The sequence below is a fragment of the Coccomyxa subellipsoidea genome (genome assembly GCF_000258705.1).
Source record: "Coccomyxa subellipsoidea C-169, whole genome shotgun sequence".
NCBI classification, from domain to species: domain Eukaryota; kingdom Viridiplantae; phylum Chlorophyta; class Trebouxiophyceae; family Coccomyxaceae; genus Coccomyxa; species Coccomyxa subellipsoidea.
The window spans coordinates 3,556,849-3,578,702 of NW_005178042.1; the positions used below are offsets into that span (position 1 = coordinate 3,556,849).

A 21,854-nucleotide genomic window follows, 5' to 3' on the forward strand; every position below is an offset into this window, starting at 1 on the left:
TGAAGAGAGAAAGGGCGATGTTGTCATTGTCTGGACCTTTTTTTGATGTCCTCTTACATTTATCGACACTGACATCCAAAGACGCTGTACGAGGCGCTGCATGCGAACATGATCACCACCAGCAGGACTGCCTTGTTGAGAACATGAATATTGTCTACATGCTACCACAGGATCGTGGTTTGCTCTAGTTGCTATCACAGGAAGGTGCTGTACTGCAAGGCAGGCACACAACACCATTCTGTCGTGTCTCTGCATGGGCCACAATCTTAACCAGAAAGGGTTTTTCTGCAGGGGCTTATGAACATGGCGCCAAATATGCCGCCAGAGCTTCGCACGGCCATGCAGGCTGCTCAGCTGCAGGCCCTGCGCCTGCAGCAGGCCGAAGCCAAGAAGAAGAGGGATCAGGAGCTCAAGGAGCTGCGTGAGCATGTGCATGATGAGGTTGTGAATGCTGCAGCGGTGAGTCCTAATTACTTGTTGTTGCAGTTCTTGTACATGCTACAGCTTCTTCATGCCACAAAATGGGATATTTAGCATGGCACACAGGCCTCTTGCTTTCCTTTAGTACCTATGCATTTTGTCTATGCAGGGTTATGACAATGAAGATGACAGCGCTGAGGTCTATGCGACATACAGGTAGGTGCAAAGCACCTGTGATGTTCTTGATCTGTGCAATTGGTGTGCATAAATCATGGAGAACGGTCAACAATAGGCTAAGAAGTTCAATTTTTGAATCAATCTGTAGTCTGCTTTGCCTTCAGACCGACAAAGCTCAAGGAGGGCCATGCGCATCCTGACATCATTGTGGAGAGTGCCCTTCTGGCCTGTGTCTCTCCACCTGACATCACATACAAGCATCACCTCCAGGTACTAGTGATGCGTGACCTTTCGTCGAGCAACCATACCAGACAGTACAGAGCCTGTCATGCAGAAGAAGACCAACTGTTTTTGGCCTTGTAGCCACCAGCATACCAAATCTGATGCTCTTCATGTTTAGCTGTGGTCTCTGATTGCATTGGCTCGAAGCTGCTCCTGCCAGAAGGCTTGAACAGTTTGGTAAATATTCTGCAGGACATTGTGGAGGAAGGCCTGATCTCAGATGCACAGCTTGAGGCGGTCGTCTACGCCAACATGCGCTTCCAGAACACCCTCAGCGGACGTAAGGAGCTCTCAGCCGCTTTTTTATTCCTACCCTGCCTTCTTCTTGAGCTGATATATAAATGCCTGTGCTTCAGTAACCGCACAATGATGACGTATTATATCTTACATGCGTACAAGCTGTTGAGTGTGTTACAGATCTTTCATGTTATGAGTGGGTTCCAATGCATGTGAAGACAAGTGAAATTCTTGCCTTGTTATTCCTAATCTCTAATTACCTCATATTCTGGCTGGCGGGGCGTAACAGCAGAAGGATGCATGTGCAGCGAAAAAGGAGCGGGCGGGGTTCTTTCTGGGGGACGGCGCGGGCGTGGGCAAGGGGCGCACCATTGCGGCAACCATGAAGGAGCACTTTGTGGCTGGGCAGGGCTCGCGCGCTCTGTGGGTCTCTGTTTCTAAGGATCTGTGCTTCGACGCGCAGCGCGACCTGGATGATGTCAAATGCGATGTCAGAGTGTTCCCTCAGGTGCGATATTCCCTTGGCACATCCATCCTCTGCGTGCTGTGACAGGGTGCTGTATCTGCTGATCCTGTCATTGAACACCAGAAAAATACAGAATCCACACAGTCTCCAGCTGCTGCTGCTTTCCCGGGGAGTCTTAATTCGCATTGTTTCGGTCAGTGCAAATGCAAAGTAAAATGTAGAGCTCTTAGAAGCCAAGCAACAATCCCTATTCTGATGGGCACCCGTGAGACATTCGCTTTCCTCGCAGCACAGCTTCCAGTACTGGGAGCTGTGCATGTCAGTGCAAATGCAGAGCACCTATTAGAGCCGTTAATAGTCATGGTAAGGAGCAGCAGCATGTATCGGGTATCCTGCTCCGAGAGGTGAACAATGTGTCCTGCTGAGCAGGGAAACACACCGCTGCCCAAGGGCAGCCTGGCAAAGCACTACAGCGAGGGCGTCCTGTTCGTCACCTACAGCCTGCTGGTGTCCAACACCAAGCAGATGGCAGAGCCCAAGCTGCCGGGCACCGGGGAGGCGGCAGCTGCAGAGCCGCAGGACTGGCGCATTCCCAAGGGCACCCGCCTGCAGCAGATTGTGGACTGGCTCGATGGCGGCGAGGGAGATCCCCTCATTGTAAGGCCCGGACCCACTAGTTGGTTTGCCTCAGTGTTCCTTTGTGCATTGGGTCATCCTTTGCTGTCACCCAGGGTGAATCATGCTTAGCAGTCTGTGATATGTCCGAAGCTATCAGCAGGCTGTTTTTGGCACCCGTGGTGAGCTGTACTTCACACTATCTTGGCAGAATGAGCATCAGGATTGATGCTGTGCACAGGTATTCGACGAGTGCCACAAGGCGAAGAACCTGATTGCAGTCAAAGGTGAGAGGCATGTGCTTTCCACGCTCTTGCACCTTCAAGTGTGCTGACCAAACATTTACATCCCTCAGAATGGCTGCACGTACCCTCGGGTGGGCCCAGGGATTTGCCAAACCACCCCGCCTCAAATGGCGGGTTAAGCTTGGCGTTTCCTGGCCTCCAAAGGGGAGAGGGAAACATATTGTTTTGAGGGACAAATATCAAGGTTCTAGGGGGGTTCAGGGATTGGCAAGCCACAGCAAGTTGACGCTGGCCCAGTGCAGTGAATTTTGTGGTGGAGCAAAGCAAATGGGAAGGATGAAAGGGGAAATATATTTGGAAGAGCGAGAACCGTGTGCTTAGAAAGGATCATCATTGGTTGGTGTGCATGCATGCAGGGGATCCCACGCAGACAGGCAAGGCAGTGCTGGCACTGCAGCAGGTGCTGCCGCGTGCAAAGGTCCTCTATAGCAGTGCCACAGGTGCCTCTGAGCCCCACAACCTGGCCTACATGGTCCGCTTGGGCACCTTCGGCTTCCCAGACATGATGGGAATGATCGAGAGTCTCAACAAGTGCGCCATTCCTTCCCTGGTTCTCCTCTTTGCATGCTCCACACCTTCATTCTCAAAGATGGTGCTTGGATGCTCATAAAAGGTGGTGTTAGGATGCTCATAAAAGGTTTCTGCTAAGTAGATGTGTGGCCTGAGTGACTCCATCGCACATGTCAAATTATTGTGCACTGCTCATTGCCTATTTCCAGGCTTGTTGACATGCAAATGTGTATACTGTGCAGGTCTGGACTGGGAGCTCTGGAACTCTTTTCCATGGGGTTGAAGGTGGGATTTCCTGCTTCTTTTTTTGCCGGTCTCACTTGCATGTTCCATCCAGTTCCTGAAGTGCTTGTAGAAGAAATTTACTCTTTCCATTTAGTCGTGAATGTGATTATCTGTGCTGCAGGCGACCGGAACATACATCTCCCGCTCGCTGTCCTACGCTGGTGCAGAGTTCTCCATTGTCCGTGTGGATGTCGACCCTGTCTTCAAGGTCTGCCTCCTCCCACTCAGCTCCCTTATTATTCCACAACATCTGTTGTCCAAAATGTATTGTGACAGCCCTGCAAATTCGGCTTGCACAAAAGGAGCTGTGGCGCAGTCTTCAGACAGGCTGCATGCTGGGTACATGTGGTGGCTTCATTGTATCTCTCCATTTGGTGCACTGACAGCCCTACAGGTCATTTCTTAATAATATAAACTGGGGCACTGTCTTGCATGCATGCTGGTGATGGTCCACGTGTGTCAAAATAGTTTTCGAAATGGCTCTCTTGTGCTTGATGTTGTGCCAGCCCTACAGCCTCCTGTAAACCTGTCTGGGAATGAAGCCAAATTGTGGTGCTTGTACGAACAGGTGATGTATGACCGGGCATGCATGTTCTGGCATTTCCTGTACAACATATTCCTGGAGTACCGCCTGATGAGCGGCCGGCAGTGGATGAACTTCTACGCCACCGAGATGCGCTTCTTCCGCCAGATGCTCATGGCTGCCAAGGTAGATACTGCTCCCCCAATCGGATTCCGAATCCTTTCTTCCCAAGTGATGGGCACTGGCCTCGCTGCATGTCCAATACGTGCAGGATCCTCGCATGCTTGCGCAGCCACACACGCCATGTGCATGCAGACATATGTCTTTTGTATGCAATCTAAATGACGCAACATAAGTTAGTGTATACACTGAAGACACGGGAGAGTCAGGCTTCCAAGAGATTGGATTGTTCAATGCCCCATCTGTGTGGCTGGTGGACAAGGCGGTATTAGGTGCAGAGGTGACAGGAGTCATTAGTAATCACAATGCCATCATGTGACTGTCTGATTGGTGGCGGCTGTGTGCAGGTGCACAAGACGGCCCAGGTGGCACAGGAGGCGATCCGCGACGGCATGTCAGTAGTCATTGGGCTGCAGTCAACAGGGGAGGCAAACACAAATGCCACGCGGGAGGAGAGCGGAGACGTGCTGGACGACTTTGTCAGCGCGCCCAAGGTCATCATGCAGCAGTTCCTGGAGAAGGCTTTCCCTGTCTACTCCGAGTCCTCCTCCGGCGCTGATCTGAGGAAGCTGCAGTACCAGGTGGGCTCCCCATTTTCAGCAATGATCCTTTGGGGGATGTTTGTGCAGTAGATGGGGTGGTAGATGTACCAGGTGCTTTCATGATTACCAGGTCAAGCTGGCACCCAAGGGTCCAGTGGGTTGCAAATGTTTCACCCCTCGCTTTGACCCTGGTACATGTGAAAACTGCAGTACCAAGTGGGCCTCCCATTTAAGTTTTGATTGCAAGCCAATTTGCCTTTTTGCAGTGAAATTCTCGCCCCTCGCGTCAATCTTGGTAGGTGAGGAGTCAAATTTCTGGGTTTTTTGGGTGAGGGGAGGCAGAATAATGTATGGTACACATGGCCACTCATGGGCCACCCATGGTATGGGGTGTCTTGATGTTGTTGTTGTATGCGGCATGCAGGTGTACGAAATGGTGAAGCTGGTGAAGGAGTACCGGCCTGCTGCGGAGGAGGCAGTGCACAACTTGAAAATGGCCGCCAAGACGGCAATTATGGCCCAGCAGGCAGCGCCAGGCCCCAGCGCCCCTCAGGCGGCACCACAGCCAAGGGCTGCCAGAGCAGGTGATAGTGCTGCTTTGCCATTGCCCACGGTCAAGAGTGTATGTCCCATGCCGGGTGCAAGCACTTGCAAGAAACCTACGCAGTGATAGATTGCTGAGAAGGACTGTGCGTCCTGTTGAGGTTTTGCAAATGATAAGCGCACATTCTATTTTAGCTAGGTCAAGGTTAGAAACGACCTCGAGGCCACAGGCAGGCAGTCTCTTCACCAAGAGTCCAGGAGTCAGCAGGATTTAGGGCCTCACAAATTGAATGCTGAAGTTTTGTGTTCTCCTCTTTGCAGCCTCGTCAGCACAGCCTAGCAGGAACGCCGCGCCAGACGAGGCAAGCGATGACGACGACGTAGTTGTCGCCGCTGAGCTGGACATCGACGCTGTGCTGGCGCGCCGCCGCGCAGCCGCGATCGCCAATGGGGACATGGTTGACCTGGCGGCTGACGTGGACGAGGGAGCCATGGCGGCGGCGGCTGCGGCGATGGCCGCGGATATCGAGTCGGCCGAGCGGGAGAGGCTCGAACGCTTCAAGGAGGCCAAGCTGCAGCGCTTCCGCGAGCGCATTGTGAGGCCCTGTCGCGGCACCCTTGCCTGAGGCGACTTGCATGCACAAATAAGCAGGAAATTTATGTCTCTATCGACTCCATTGACTGGCACTTTTGCCTGAGGCAATCTGCATGCATGAATCTGCACATGAATCTGCTTGTATAGACTTATGAAATCTTGCAAAACTGAATGTGGCCATCCTTTGCTTGGTACTTGTCACCGTTCCAGAAAATTCAGTCCACTTTGAACAAGATGTGACTCGATACATGACTTAGGCTTATAATACTTACTGATGATGGGCACGGCAAGATGATCTGCTGCAAAATCTGCTTTCTTTGCAAGGAAATACTGCATTGATGTGGGCGCTGCACCTCCATGTCTGAAACAGGCTGTGATTTTTCCAGGCCGAGGCGAAAGAGGAGGTAACAGAAGCCAAGGAAGCCTTGGAGAAGGTGCGCCAGAAGCTGGCGGCAGCCGCCGACGGCGCGCCGGCCGCCGCCGAGCCCCGGGCCGGCGGCCAAAAGCCGCTGCGCAAGCGGCCGGCCGAGGCCGCCTCCAAGGCTGCCAGCGAGGATTCAGATGACCTCCAAGACTCCTTCGCAAAGGGCAGCTCTGCCAAGCGACGCAAGTCCCAGGTCATCCTTGAAGATGATGACGATGAGGAGGAGAGCCTGCACACAGAGGAGCGGTCCAAGGACGCAGAAGAGTCTGAGGAGGCTGCAGGTGATCAATCGTGGCAGAACTTGCGTGATGATCGCAAAAGCCATGATTGAAGCCCATTTTTGAAAATTCTTTTGAGTGCTCCCGGGACCATGCATATGCCAGAGAGCCCAAATCCGTTTTCAGATCCACCTGTATCGGGCACTCACGAGGCACATGAGTGGGAGTTTGAAACGGAATTGGACTGAGTTGCTTGAAGTGGTTGATCCAATTTTCCCATGCTATTTACCTCAAATGACTGTGGTGTCCCTTTGCCCGAGCTTTGTTGGGGGGCTCCACTTCCTAAGTCAGCCTCTGATTACTACCACTGGTTACCACCAATACTGATTGCTACATTACTAAGGGTTACAATTTGCAGCAGAGATGGAGGCGGAGCCGGAGGACTCCTTCAAGACGGCCAGGAGCGGCAAGAGCTTGGAGGAGGAGCTGGCAGAGCTGGATGAAGTTGGCTGCGAGGAGTGCGGCAAGAATGACCGTGGGGAGGAAATGCTGCTGTGCGACGGCTGCGACCACGGCTACCACACAGGTGAGAATACCCAACACAACAGATGGCCTTAATCAATGATGCCTGGTAACCGCTCCTTACCAAGTGATCCAATAGGGGAGTGAGCAGACGAATGGGCGAGCCTGGCTTGGTCTTGAAAAGAAGGTCAAATATTGGGTTAGTCAGGGCAAGGATACGAGCAAACAAGCTATCTACATTCTTGCCAGGGTGTCTGCCTGTAATAGCGACGCTGACCTCAGATTCACTGTACTTCGCTTTTGTCTGCCTGTTGGTTGAGCAGGGCAATTACTTCTGTGTGGAGACTGCCTCACCCCGCTGCTTGAGATTGTTTTATTTTGGATGTGAGTTGAGCAGCTGTATATGGCTCCTGTGTGCAGACTGCTTGGACCCCCCGCTGAAGGAAATCCCAGAGGGGGACTGGTTCTGCCCCTCATGCGCCGCCTCACAGAAGCCGGCAGCAGCCGCTAAGGCGGGGGCAGCCTCCAAGCAGCAGCAGGAAATCGAGGACAGTGAAGAGGATAATGCGCCAGTTGAGTCCCAGAGTAGGAGGGGACGCCGTCGGACGCTGGTGACCCTGGACAGCAGCAGTGACGAAGATGACTTTGCTGACGCCGCTGTGACTGTGCGAGCACCCACCATCCAGATCAAGGCTGAACCTGGCAGGTGGGTGTCAATTTCCTTGAGTTTTCCAATACTTTTCCATGACTTGCTCAAGCTGGGATTTTTTATGCTGGTCAGTCTCTTTGTCTGTTGTTGTCTCTGGATGCATGCAGCAGATAGAGGAACTTTCTGTAGATGCGCATGCATCTTTTTGTTCTTCTGGCTCTGCCAGAGCACTTTTATCACTGTGTTTTGCTCATTGTCAGTGCCTTAAAACTGCGTTGCATATTGCTGCCGCAGTGGCAAACCTGCCAAGCGCGGCGGGGCGGGCAGCTCCGGGGAAGCTGGCCATGCAGCTTTCACAGTGCGAAGGAACGCCCCCCGAGGCGGGCGCCCCGCGGCAGCCACCACTGACAGTGACGCGGAACAGAGCGGCAGCAACGCCAGCCGCAGCGGCAGCCGCCAGCGCACCGGCCGCGCCCCGTCCCCGGCCCCGGCGCAGCGCACCTCGCGGCTGGGCCGATCGGCCGCCGCGCTGCTGACCGACGATGACAGCGACTTTGAGGAAGCCCCTGTGCTGCGCAGCCGCAGGGGCGGCGAGCGCTGCCCTGCAGGTGTGTGCTGCTGCCTTTCCATAGCTCGTTCTCCTGAAAGAACCTTGCGGGTCCAACTTTTGGAGCCCAGGGCGTGCTTCTGTCCTAATAAACATGGTACCCGAGTGCTGCCCTCCGTTCACATCGCGTGCATGTGTATTGGAAATTTGGGTGAACTACCATGAGCCCTTCTCAGCCATTGCAGGTGGCGCTGATGCATGCAGTTCCATTTTCATTTCCCACAATTAGCTGGCCTCTGTGCTTCCGCTCTACACAGTAAGGCATGGTGATAAAATGCGTTTGTGGGGATCACGCAGGTGGCGGCCTGAAGTTGGGAGAGCTGGCGGCCAAGCGGCGGCTGGAGCTGGCGGAGCAGGAGCTTGCAGAGGCCGCAGCCGCCCTGGCCCGAGCGCAGGAGGACCCTGCCGAGCGCCGTCGCAAGGGCGCTGCCTCTCCCCAGGGAGCCGCCAGCCGCACGCGCGCAGGCCGGGTGCTTGCACTCGACAAATCCTCACAATCTTTGAGAGTAGACAATTGACAATTAGTTTCAACAGACTAGAGGAAGAAGTTTGCCATCGAAGGTAGATAGCTTTGATGAAGCCGGGGCTTGGATAAAACGGTGAAATCTTGTATTTTCCTCAGGACGGGAGTTTCACAACTGAGACCTTCCAAACAGTCTTTTGGATTTTCCTCAAGTGTGGGGGTCGTCGTAAGACCGCTGCCTGCCTCTTAAGGGAGCTGGCCTTGCTTCAAGTGCCCGGGAGCACCAGTAATATCTCTCTAAGCCGTGCGACTTCTGCCGTCCTCCTTCTTGCTGAGATTCTCACTTGTGAATGCAGGCGGGTCAGAAGAGCTCAGGCTCTGTCATGGTGATCGATTCGGACTCGGCGTCAGAGGATTCTGACTTCTCCGCCGACGAGGACAGCTCGGACGACGGCGATGACTCAGACGACAGCGATGTGGTGCTGTGCGCGGAGTACCGCCCCCACGTGCAGGCCCGCGAGCTCGGGGAGAAATGGGAGGAGGAGGCCAAGGAGTCCAAGGCCGCGCAGGGTAGGGGATCCTCGCTGCTTTCTTACTCTTTACCTGTGTCCCATAAAGAGCCTATTGACTGCTATTGATGTCCATGCTGAATAGTAAGGAGGAGCACTCCTATTCCTCATTATCGTTGCTTATCATTTCTGAACCTGTCTTCCAATCAACACATGCACAAATGAGTGGCCGTACTGAGTATCTAGAGACAACAGATCCCTTCTCTGTGAATGTCTTTTGTCATGCACCTGCATCCGCACCACCATGCCTTGCGGAAAAATGAAGGCTGCACCAGATAGAATTGAAAAGCACTTTTTAAAGTAACGAGCACAGCAAGGCTGAGGCTGATGGCTGGCTGCAGGCGTCGGCCACAAGGAGCTGAAGCTGATCCTTGCTACACTGCTGCGCCTGTGGGATGCCTTTGAGCTGCCCGCCAATCCGCTAGACCAGCTCACTGAGCTCCTGGGCGGCACAGACAAGGTGCGACACTCTGGTTTTCAAACTGAACTGCAATTTTGTGTCTGCCCATCAGCACTATAGATCAGTGTAATGTTTTCAAGTGCCTGAAAAATCTGTGGGTTTCAATGCTCAAATGTTTGGTGTGTACGTTCGCCCAAGCAAGGCTTGTCGTATGCATAATCTCCTGCTGTGCATGCTGGATTTGATTGCCAAAATCATTGGTCATCTGATTGGTTAAGGCCAGACAATTGTAGGCTATTTTTAGTCTAGCCTAAAATTATCAGGATCACCGTGTTAGGATCGTGCCAGATTTTGTATTAACCAGGATTGTGGACGATATCTTTTAGACGCAAAGGATTGAAGAATACTGGAAGTTTGACCCAGGGAGGTGCTGTCCAGGTGGCGGAGATGACTGGGCGCAAGGGGTTGCTGGTGCGCGCTGGGGACGGCAAGGTCGAGTACCAGGCACGCCGCGCTGAGGTGATGCCCTCACACCAATCTGGGGCCATTATCATTATCATAGCAGTCTTTGTTGCAGCACATGATATTGGATTGGTCACCCCAGAAGCTATGTAATCCTTTGCTTTTATCTAAGTGCGCTTTTAGAGCATGCACAGCGCGAGAAAGAGGTGCCTGGCTCGGGCAAAGTCATGTCATTGTGCAGTCACCGGAGACTCATACCGTATATCTGTTTGGCTGTCCCAGTGCTGTACTTGTGACATGGAAGCGTCCTGATCAGTTGAGACTTGTGATGTGCAGGAATCCCAGAAGAACGTGAACATGGCGGAGAAGAACTCGTTCATGCAGGGCGAGAAGCTCATCGCAATCATCTCAGAAGCCGCCTCCACCGGCATCTCGCTGCAGGCAGACAAGCGGTGCAAACCCCCTTTGATGTTAGATATAATCCCCTGCATTACAAAATAGATGACGACTGTGCAATCGGACTCCAAGGCCTCGTAGTTTGGCAAATTATCACTTGACATGCAGAGCAGGGATGCTTAAGGACGGTCCTTGCCCTAGTCCCAGTCCAAGGTTGCCAGAAAGTAGTGTTTTTGTTTTGCAATTGTGTCTAGCGCTCCACGAAGAGTATTGTGCATGTGCCAGAAAGCTGCGATCCCTGCAGGTATATTTAGCGCCTTCGCATAATGGAGTAGGGGCAGACTGCAAGACAGACTTTCTGTACTGGGGGGTGACTAAGTAATGGGTTATCATTCATGTGTGCAGTGTGGCCAATCAGCGGCGACGGTGCCACCTGACACTGGAGCTGCCCTGGTCAGCGGACAAGGCCATCCAGCAGTTTGGCCGCTCCCATCGCTCTAATCAGGTGCCCACAGGCCCCTTCCTTTTCAGTACTGATCAGCCCGCTTCCCTCTCAAGGCTTGCCTTCTCTACTGTGCATAGTCTGCACACTCCCTCACACAAAGCAGAGCCGTCTGAAGCAGCCTGGTGGGAGGTCTTCCAGTAGCTTGCATGTGTATGGCACTTCATTCCTCCCTGCCTCGATGTTCTTTGAGGGACGTGCTTGGGCAGGCATCATTTTTCAACCTCCCAATTTCGTGGTTCCAAATCAAACAAGTTTCAAATTTGTAAATCTGGTGCAGGCGTCCGCGCCCATCTACCGGATCATCGTGACGCAGTGCGGCGGCGAGTACCGCTTTGCAGCCTCGGCCGCCAAACGCCTGCAGTCTCTGGGCGCGCTCCTGCGCGGCGACCGCAGGTGCTTTTCAGGGCCCCTCTCTGCACCTTGCATTTTAAGGCTCCACACAAAGATGAGTCATCCTGGGTCATATCATGTGACCCCAGCTGCACGTGCTCTCTTGGCCGTTGCAACGTTGCAGGCACCAGCTTCAAGTGATTGCTGCCCTGTCGAATTTGGGACAGCCAGACAACAGGATGCTTGAATACTCAAGCCTCCTTCCATATGGCTTGCTGGTGTGCAGAGTGTTGTCAGACGATGTAGGAGGCAGGATTTTGTCGCATGAATATTGTCAGGAGCTGGGGCATGACGCAGTAGTGCGGTGGCTGTGCAGGGCGCTGGGGGCGGGGCAAGACCTGAAGAGCTTTGACGTGGACAATCGGTGGGGCCTGGAAGCGCTCAAGCGCATCATGGACGACTGCACTGGCCAGACCGCGCCCATTGCCGGCGTGGAGGTGAGCAATCAGTCGTGTCCTCAAGCCTCTTAATATCTGCCGCACCAGTCAAGGGAGCAAAGAATGATGCATCCCTGTTCTTAAGTCATGCTCTATGATCCAAGAGCTGACCTTTGGCCCCTAATCATTCCCTTGAGTCCAATCTTCAGAGTCCACCAAAAAGAGGATCCAGAGAAGATCGAGAGTGCTGATGTTCCCTTCCCTTTGTCCCAGGAAAGCATGCAGGTGCATACCCAGGTGTTGTGGTATGTTCTGTACCAAGGACGCTAATGACATTGCTGGTGTGATGTTCAGGTGCCTCGGCTGCTGCCAGAGATGCGCGTGGACCCGACTGCAGAGCAGACAGAGGAGGAGTTCTTCGCGTACATGCGCGCCGCCATCAAGCCCGTGGGCATGCTGCAGGAAGTGTCCTCAAGGTCTGCTTAGCCCCATTCAATTACATCTACTTGATTCCCTCCAATGAGAAGATTCCTTGGACCATGAACTCGTTGGGGTTGCGCGGACCTCATGTTCGAAGGTCTTTTGCCAAACGCACCTCTCCGCTGGGCACAGTCCTTTTAAACCCCCCTGCGTGACCGGGCTAATGGATTTTCTATTGTAGAGCATGCGCTCATGTCGGCTTCTCCCAAACCTTGTAACATTCTTGGCCCCCAGCTTGGCTGCCCAATAAAAAACCTGCTTTTGGCAGCATGCATGTGCATCCGGGCAGACTTTCCCTTCTCAGAAACATTGCTGCACAGTAAAAGCCATGAGTACTTTCCCAGTGTTCCGGGGTGGTTGAACAGTAACACTGTAATGCCATCCTTTATTTGATTCACATTGATGCAGCTAACTCCCAAGAGGTCTTTAACATTAGCCAGTAAATTTGGTAGTAGATCTTCTCAGCAACACTGACACATTTACAGATAGGGGCCATGGGTTCAAACATGCCCTCACGGTGGCGAGGTCACCTATGCCTTTGGCATGCTTGACCTCTGCCTCCTCATTCGCGCCCCAGGCTTCATCAGGGCATCGATATTTTATTTTATATCATCCCACAAATTTCTCCGACGCAGGCACGCAGCGTACGGGTTGGTGCCCAGCCCGAGCGTGGTGAAATCGGTGCCGACATTCCTGAACCGCGTGCTGGCCATGGGCATGGACGACCAGGAGCTCATCTTCCGCTACTTCTCCAACACAATGGACGCCCTCATCGCGAGCGCCAAATCCACCGGCCGCTACGAGCACGGGCCCATCAACCTGCAGGCCTCCGGCGTCGAAGTCGCCCGCCGCCAGATCGTGCATTGCGAGCCAGGGACCGGTGCGCGCATGACTTCTGGATTTCAGATCAAATTATGAACATACTTACCTTGTGCACGGCAAGCCTGGCGCCTGTTTGAGCAGCCTAAAAAGAGGTGAAGGAAAGTGAAAATAATAGGTTCCTCTTGAATTTGCCTTCCAGCAAGCCTGGCACTGCATGCTTGCCCCTTAGCAGAGTGGCACTCCTTGTCTAACAGCCACCAATGCTTCATTCCTTCAAGGCAGCAATCCTATGATTTCGTTGGACATGTTGGCATGGGCAGTGCGTCAATGCATGCGCCCTCCAGGGTCGCTGCATTCATGCAGCTCATCAGTCAAATGGACGCAGCTCATCAAGTGCTCACGCATCTGCTGACCGTTCCATAATCCTGTGCCATGCACAGGCGCTACAACGTACCACGCGGTGCTGAACGTGAACCGGGGCCTGTCGTGGGATGACGCCGTGGCCTATCGCGATGCCGCCCTTGCACAGGCGGTTGATGCTGGCGAGGAACTGGACCGCAACGTCGGCTTCTACACCGACCGCTTCGTCAAGGACCACGGCAAGACCGGTGCGCCCCGTTTGGGACTCTTTTTCCCTGCCTAGCGCAGTCTGTCCCTGCTGTCATTCATGATCCACTGGATTTTCCAGGTGCAGCATTGACTATGCAAGACAGGCCTGGGTTGGAATTTGAATGACAGTATTGGCGTGCGCGCAGCAGGGCGCAACTTTCTCATTGTGCGACACATCAGTGTGTTTCTTTATAGCATGGAATCTTGATGAGTGACGAGGTCTGGAGGCACAGTGCCAGCACTGTAGATTTCGCCCCAAAGTGCAACTGACAGCATTAATATCTGTGCCTACCGCAGCAAGCAGAGCAGGTTTGTGCAAAAGACAGGTTCGGCTCATTATTGTGCTGCGTGTGGCAGGGCACAAGTTTGTGATCCTGGGGACGCGCGCGCGGCAGGACATGATGGTGAAGCGGTACCGGGTGCAGCGCCCCAACACCATCCACCAGCCCCTCTGGACCGCCCACCAGCTCACCCAGGACAACTACGTCCGGGTGCGCCCCGGCTCATGAGCACACCTTCCAAGCGTTGGCTACTTGCTTTTACAGTGCCAACAGATCAGGAGGCTCGTGCAACTTGGTTCCCAGCCTGTGAGAACGCCGTGGAAGATGCTAGGCCGCATCGAAATGACACAGCTGCAGAGCAATGGTGGTATAACAGAAACGTCTGCAAGCCTCGTACACAAGGCTTTAGCACGTTTTCAACCATTATGGGGTTAAAAGGTGGCAGCGCTGCTGCTGCGCACAAACGGGTTGCGCTTGAATTTGATCTCCATAGGTTGATGTAGTAATGAGTCAACAATCTCTGCGCCGCATGTCAGGTGTCAGACAAGGAGGCGGAGAAGCACTGGCGGTTCTGGTATGACTACAGCGAGAAGCACTGCACGCACGGCAACACCTGCGCCAAACGCAAGCGCAACGAGGAATGCACCTACGGCATGCGCATCCAGAAGACCGAACTCATCACCGGTGCGTGCTTTCCCCTCCTTCAAACTGCAATCGCCCTGTAATGTCAGAGGGCGTTCATTAAGATCGGCATGCATACTTATGATTATTCACTGCCGTTTAGATGCAATTTCACCCTCTTGGATGTCCATTTTGAACACTTTTCTGTCAGTACATGTATGTGCCTATAAGAGGATCACGCTTGCATCTAGCAAGCCTGTCGAACTCCAGTTGCATGCTGAATCATCCTGCATGCATGCATGCACAATCACATTGGTTGAAGTGCTACACCTCAGCTGCATATTCAAGTAGCTGCTACCGCAGCCTGGTTACAATTCAGTAGCATATCCGTCCTCTCCACAATGCAGCGCTCTCTTTCTAATTAAGGGTTATTCTTCAGAGGTAACAGGCATCTGGGCACAATAATGTGGGCTGTGAAGGGCTGTGCTGACTACAGTACAGTGAACGATAAAGCATTGATTACAGGAGACTATCAATATATGTCCTTGGAGTTATGATCATGATTTCTTGATGCAGGCGCTGTGCTGCCCATCTGGAAGGTGCTGTTTGATGTCATTTCCAGCAGCCACCACGGCCGCAGCGCGCACGGGGACAAGCCCAAGCCGCGCATTGTGCGCACCCAGCTCACCAGCAGCGGTGAGATCCCTACATCACACTACTTTGCATCAATGTTACCTTGATTCAATCATACGCTATTGTATTCTTTCTCTCACTCCTCGTGCCTCTCTTTTTCTTGTCTGTCTTCCTCTCTTTCTTTCTTTGTGAAGCATCACTGCCGAGAAGCAAGCATACAACATCCAGACAAGCGTGTCTCATCTGAACACTGGCAGATCCGGGGGCGCATGCATGCATGGAAAGTGGAATATGTGTGGTTGGAGAACTTGGGAGGGGAAGCAATCTAAAAGGATGGGTGTCGCGTGCAGGGGAGCCGATCGTCGGCCTGTCAATACACAGAGATGATGCGGAGCGCCTCTGCCACCGTGAGCACCCACCTCTGAGCCTGCCTGCAATAGTCATGCCTACCCTGAATGCTGTCATCTGTTCCTTTGATGCATCCCTCCATGCTGGTTTGAGTGCTCGTGCATGTCCAAGAACCCAGTTGGACTTTATACAGGGCACTTAGGCACAGGTTGCTGCTGCTATCTTGCACAAGTTCCTTGTCCTCTCTCATTGAACTGACTTGTATGTTTTCGCGTTGATGCAGTGCTTGAGGAGCTGTTTGGCCCACAAGAACAGGTGGAGGATGAAGCCACTGTGCTCTGATTGGCCCTCACTCGCCGCCTGCAAATTTTGGTCACCTAAGCCAGAGCCGTGGTCAGGTTCTGAGATCTGGGTGATAGAGTGCTGTTGTACTGTACATTGAGTCTCTTTGCCTGGGCAGGAGCAAGCCTTTTAGGCCTGTGAAAGTCGCTCGAGGCCCCCATATTTCCTAAAGGTGTTGCTCTTGAGCATCTGTGGGAATAGCGGTGGTGATCCTGATCACTGGAACATAATGATGACTGCTTCAAATGACGTGAACCACAGGCAGATCCTGTACGTGTCTTGAACAAAGGGAAGGAATCTGCGGCCTAGCTCAGGAAGGTCGTATTATGCGCAATACAGAGGCATAAACTTCTGTGCGCCCTTAGAGCAAATCTGCGATTCTGAGAGCAGCAGTTTGCAGGCTCCATGGCAGTGTCTAGTTCCTATTGATTCATGGTCCAACCCAGGGCTCACGTTTTAGGATGCAGCTCTTGTCAAATTCTTGAGCTGTGCGGCGCTGCAGAGTCTCTTTGCCTGGGCAGGAGCAAGCCTGTTAGGCCTGTCGAAATGGCTCGAGGCCCCCATATTTCGGTGTAGCTCTTGAGCATCTGTGGGAATAGCAGTGGTGATCCTGCTCACTGGAACATAATGATGACTGCTTCAAATGAGGGAACCACAGGCAGATCCTGTACGTGTCTTGAACAAAGGGAAGGAATCTGCGGCCTAGCTCAGGAAGGTCGTATTATGCGCAATACAGAGGCATAAAGTTCTATGCGCCCTTAGAGCAAATCTGTGATTCTGAGAGCAGCAGTTCGCAGGCTCCATGGCTGTCTAGTTCCTATTGATTCATGGTCCAACCAAGGGCTCACGTTTTAGGATGCAGCTGTCGTCAAATTTTTGAGCTGTGCGGCGCTGCAACGTTGCAGCATGGATGCAGCACTGCACGCTTGCAGAACAATCGTGGGTGCTTACCTTCGGAGGGATTCAGGGAGTACCGTACTAAGTGACTTAGGAAAGAAATTCTTGAAAATGCACAGTGATTTGCATCTTAGAGGCCACTGTAGCAGGACAGAAGGTTCGATGAAAGGCTTGGCGTATCAAGTGTACAGAAGGTCTTTTGGCGATAAGTTGACAGGCAATTAAGGGTCTAATAATGATCCGGGCGCCCACATCATGATCAGCATGACAATATGATACCAATTGATATCGGAATTTTCGTTTAAGGCTGATGTTCATGTAAGTCTTGTAAGTGAATACAGACATCCTGCAGCAGCATTGGAAATCGTTCTTGGTTTCCTTTGCAAAAGAAGTCATGTGCATTAGTAAGGTCTGGACACCTTCTCTGCACCTATACAGGCTCCACTCGAGGGCCTTTGAAAATCAAGGGGAATTTGCCTCCAAAAACTTTACTACGAAAATACTACGAAAATACGACGTTTTAACGACGTTTTGCGCAGAACGAACGTAGTTGATCTCGAAGACCATCTGCAATCACCCCTTCGATCAACGATGGCCGGGATGAAGCGGGGAAGGAACGACTGGGAGGATGTTGAAGATGCTGAGGAACTGAAACAGTTCCTGGAAAGACAGCGCGATCAGATCGTAAAGCTGAAAAAGGAGGTCTCGGAGCTGAAGGCTGCTTTGAAAGGACAGGACAACCTTCCAGGAGACAGAAGCCCCGAGGATCTGGCTGCTCTGGCTGCCAAATACAGGGCCTCACTCAGCAAAAACATCGAGAACCAGATGGTGTACAAGAAGAGCCTGAAGGTGTGTGGACTTCCGACACTTCGGCCTCAAATTCATCAATCCTATGATTGCAAGATCAGTGCTTGCTTTGGCGATTTTTTCACATTTTGAAGAAGCTTTGCTGCAGAGCTATTGTGTGGGACGTTTTTGTCGAGTTGGGTCAGAAGCATCTTCGAAGGTCACGCAACGAAGGTTTGCATGGTTTGGTGCTTTGTAGGGAGCAGATCCAAGGTCACTGCAGAGGTCCCCAACGTTTCCGTGGAAGATGTGAAAGCTATCATGGGCGAGGCACTGGGCCAGAAGGCCAAGAACACTCCCAAACAGCTGCAGGTACAACTATTGTTCAAGAGTGCCAATATATCTAGATGCATGAGTTCCCCTCTTCTTCTTCTGTGCGCAGTGGCGTCTTGTCCACTAATAAAAATCTATGTCTGGCGCATGCAGGCTGTGGCAGACTACACAGACATCTCTGAGGTCCTCGGAGCACCACGCAAGAGCCTGCGCTATGGATCCTCACTCTCTCTGGACGAGGTGCACCTCTCCAGCTGCCTCTTGACAAAGTAGTTTTGGCTTGTAATGCGCTGGCGCACTTCATAGTGTCTCTTTACGAGCCCAATTGTACAACGGTTTGTGGCGGGGGCCGAGGCTGCAGTACTTATGCGCAATCTCCAACCTTATTACCTCTGTTCTACCCTGTTCATTCAAGCTCACAGCACCTGCGCGCTCAGTCCCCAGTCATGATGTTTGGATGCACTTCAGTACAATGGGTGCATGTGAAGGAGGCTGCTTGGTATTTGAGGCGTCCAGATTGTGAAGGACCTGTCGCTTGGGGTGCATGCAGGGCATCAAGTTCACCTACGACAAGGGTGCCAGGATCCTGAAGGTCAGCGGTTTCTTCAGCATGAGCTAGGACGTCTTTGCAGCTCGAGCGCTCTGCAACTTGGAGGCAGACAGTGACAACTGTAGGCAGCCTCTGCAGTGATCTTGCAGGGCTGTTGTGCACTATAAAGGTCAGTACTTGCTGGCAATTGTGCACATTGCCATCATGATGTGGAGGTCCAGTGGAACTCAAGACAATTGCATCAGATTCTGTGAAGAGTTGTTCCGGTTCCATTCTCTGTACAAACATACCACACGATCATTGGATGGTGCCATGACGGCCCTATCTGTTATTCACGTGGGGTGAATAACGGCTTGCTTTCTATGTTAAAAACCCAGTCTCTGAGCCATGGTCGCTCGTATGGAGCTCCGGAGCTCCGGGGATCTCGCATGCACACATGCATGCACACCTTTCGTGGAAGAAACTGGAAGGGATACTGCACATAATGTTTACTGTAAACATTCTTTTTTTCCCCACGATATTGTGGTGTCTGATGGGGACTCTATCTGTCATGGCTCAGATTGAATTCCAGCCGTACCCTAATTAGGCAGATGGAAATTACTAACTTCGCGGACGCGAAAACCGAATGGAAGTACTAGGGGTAGACGGATTGCTAAATATGCAACTTAGGCTTGTTCTACTCTAAAATTCCATTGCTTGGATGTCACTGTCACTCGACAGGCGTTGGTTGGCTAGAAGATGACGATACTTTCTGCAGCACGCTTCCTAGCGATCGCGCTATTCTTGCTCACTGGTGAGGCTCTTTTGCTACTTTCAACCAAGCATGTCTACGAGGCTTTTTTTATCACAATTTGAACATGTATGGGGCGCTTCAACGCAAGACATGCTCGGGTTCTGTTGGGCTCAAACCCTTAGTAAACATTATGCAGATGTTGCACGACGTTGCCTCAGCTGCAAAGCATTACAAGTACTCATCAGGATGCTGATGTATCAAATTCATTTTTGAAATGTAGATTTACTGCCCGATGCACGGCGCTTGTTGTGTCGTGTTGGAAACGCACGCGTGCTTGTCCACCCGAAAGAGGTGCTGTGCATACGATAAACATGCAGGATGCGGCAAGATAAGCGAGCAACTCTTAAAAGGATTGAAGATTGTTTAATCAGGTGTCCCGTGCTTCTTTGTTCAGGTACCTTGTGCCAGGGCGAGCGGCAAAGATCACAAATTAGGAGAAGACTGTTACAAAGCTCAGGCGGCTCAGAGCCCGATTCCAACGGGCCAGACGTGCCCGAATGCAGCACTCCATGGGAGGTGTTCAACTCCACAGCAGAGCTGAGTTTCTGGGCTGAAGCCCTTCAGACAGTCGGATTTTCAGGTCGGCAACCTCCTTATACATGCAGAAGGCCCTTTCGTCTCTGATCTGTTCAGGCATTACATGCTGCAGACAAAATGCTGCTCTATTGTCAGCCACAGCATGTAGCCTAGGGCTATTGAGAGTCCGCAGCATAAGCATCTATCTGCATGCCTGGCGAATCTTTCAATTTGCACCTACTTCCCTTTCAGTTAGCTGAAGCATGCATGCGGCTGCTGCAGAGGAGGTGAACTCACCATACGTGACGGCCACTTTCTTCGCGCCGACCAACGACGCCTTTGCAGCCCTTCTGCATGCACTGGGCTCCACCCCTCAGCAGCTACTGGCAGATCCCTCCATGTGCGCCCCCCTCTCCCACCTTTAAGAGGACTCGAAATCATCGATTGATCGATTAATAAAGACTCCCCTGATCTATAGCTAGATCCAACAAAGGCAGCTAAATTTTGGCCAAGCAGGTGCTCCCTTAGAGCTATTGTTCCCCTCAGTGCCCAAAACTTTCCAGCAGTCGCTGGCCAGGTGACTGCTGAGCTGAGAAGGCAAAGCTGTCTTTATTGTACTTTGCATGTCCTGCTTGCTACCCCCAAACCACAGCATGCCAGATTGCCTGTGGCCAGAAGTTTTGGGAAAAATTCTGATGCATGCATGCGTGTGTGCAGAGTGCCAATACTGCTGTACCACATGATCCCTGGAGAGTACTCGTTGGTGAGTCACCCTGCCCATTCCCTGCAATCTCATCCTCTGCTCAAGAGCCTGCTAACCTTTGCTCACACGTTAGCGCAAGAGACTGCAAAAGTACTCCCTCCAGTGATAATGACCAGTTCACCATTGCTTGGTTGCATGTCCACTCAATCAACAAGTTGTGATGGCCACTTCAAAGAAGTCTCTCTCTATGGTTGATGACTTGCAGTGGAGATATGCAGTGCAGCATGAATGACTTGCTGTGCGATTGCTGTGTAGATTGCGGACTTGCATGACGGACAGTCGCTGGTGACTTCCGTCAACACAAATCTGACAGTGGGGTCGGCTGCGGCGCCTGCGATGGCGGCCCCGGCGCCCAATATGACGGTGGTGACAATCCGCAGCGCGCAGAGCGTGGCAGACATTGTCAAGTACAACATGACCGCATGCATGGTGAGACCGTATGCTGCTCCATTCCTTTCTACTAACATGAGCATTTAGGAACTGTGCTATGATTCTGTCTGTCCCTGTCCCAGAGCTGTCTGTCTGTCCTTATGCGACTGCCTGGAGATGTTGTGGCGCCAAATCACTTCTGAGAGTGCCTGGACCGTGTTTGTTCGCATGCATGATGTGGCCCATCACTATGAAGTCAATCACAATCCTGCTTGCTGTGATTGTCCACAGTGCAGCTGCATGCATGCAGCCAGCAAGGGATGTCACTGCAAGCTGACGCGCTCATGCCGGGGTTCTTCACGCTCTGTAGATCACTGCACATTGTGGGAGCCGGCTTTGCACTGCCAGCTCTTCATCATCTTCTTCTGAGCTAATTCTGGGTGCCCTACAGGCTGTGGTGCACGAGGTGGATCAGGTGTTTGTGCCAGACTTCCAGAGCGTCCAGACAGTGGGCAACCGAGTGATTTACGGGCTCGGAGACGGCAGCGGCGCGCAGAATGTAGTGGCCAATTTCACACTCATCTTGCCTGGGGGAGACATGAACACATCCGACATCAGTGACCCGGTGTATCAGGTCACTGATGCAGGCCTCATGTTCTCTGTCACGCCTGCACCTGTTTGAGTCGCGCTTAGGGGCCAGTTAAAGTCATGGGGTGTTGTCACTTACTCACCTGCAGGGCGCCGTGTGTGACGTTTTTAGGCTGGAAAGTTTGCAGGCTATTTTCTGACAGGCTTGTACTGTGGTTGCTTCTGGAGGGGTTCTGGTGCGCTCAGGTGCAGGTGGCTTTTTGTCTGGGAGGTCTCTTTACAGCATGGTGAAGATTGACTCGTGTGCTCTAATGACTCAGGGCTGTAGATACTATTCTGAGTCATGCAGCGTGTGGAAAAGGGGGCATGATGATCTTTGTGCCAATGGCCATTGAGGCCGAGCCTCCTAGTCCAGCGCTGTTGCCACATCCTAGCATCAAACACGGGGTTTGGCATTCTCT

General features: G+C 52.4%; 1 protein-coding gene across 1 annotated transcript; it reads left to right on the top strand.

Moving 5' to 3' along the window:
* Positions 1-315: 315 nt before the first annotated feature.
* Positions 316-21,487, top strand: COCSUDRAFT_39323 (hypothetical protein; the record flags this gene model as incomplete). The annotated part of the gene is made up of 40 exons (XM_005652225.1): positions 316-459; positions 590-636; positions 762-867; positions 1,072-1,159; positions 1,425-1,624; positions 2,012-2,239; positions 2,439-2,484; positions 2,859-3,033; positions 3,255-3,297; positions 3,419-3,505; positions 3,866-4,006; positions 4,348-4,581; positions 4,967-5,126; positions 5,407-5,681; positions 6,067-6,385; positions 6,741-6,908; positions 7,265-7,550; positions 7,788-8,101; positions 8,398-8,570; positions 8,920-9,133; positions 9,474-9,592; positions 9,971-10,051; positions 10,331-10,446; positions 10,796-10,895; positions 11,173-11,288; positions 11,602-11,722; positions 12,017-12,138; positions 12,778-13,022; positions 13,405-13,572; positions 13,931-14,064; positions 14,391-14,538; positions 15,052-15,171; positions 15,459-15,515; positions 17,741-17,853; positions 17,968-18,054; positions 18,365-18,406; positions 19,958-20,073; positions 20,391-20,436; positions 20,692-20,865; positions 21,257-21,487. 40 exons carry the CDS (start codon positions 316-318, stop codon positions 21,485-21,487), a joined length of 5,904 nt encoding a protein of 1,967 aa, XP_005652282.1.
* Positions 21,488-21,854: the final 367 nt, after the last annotated feature.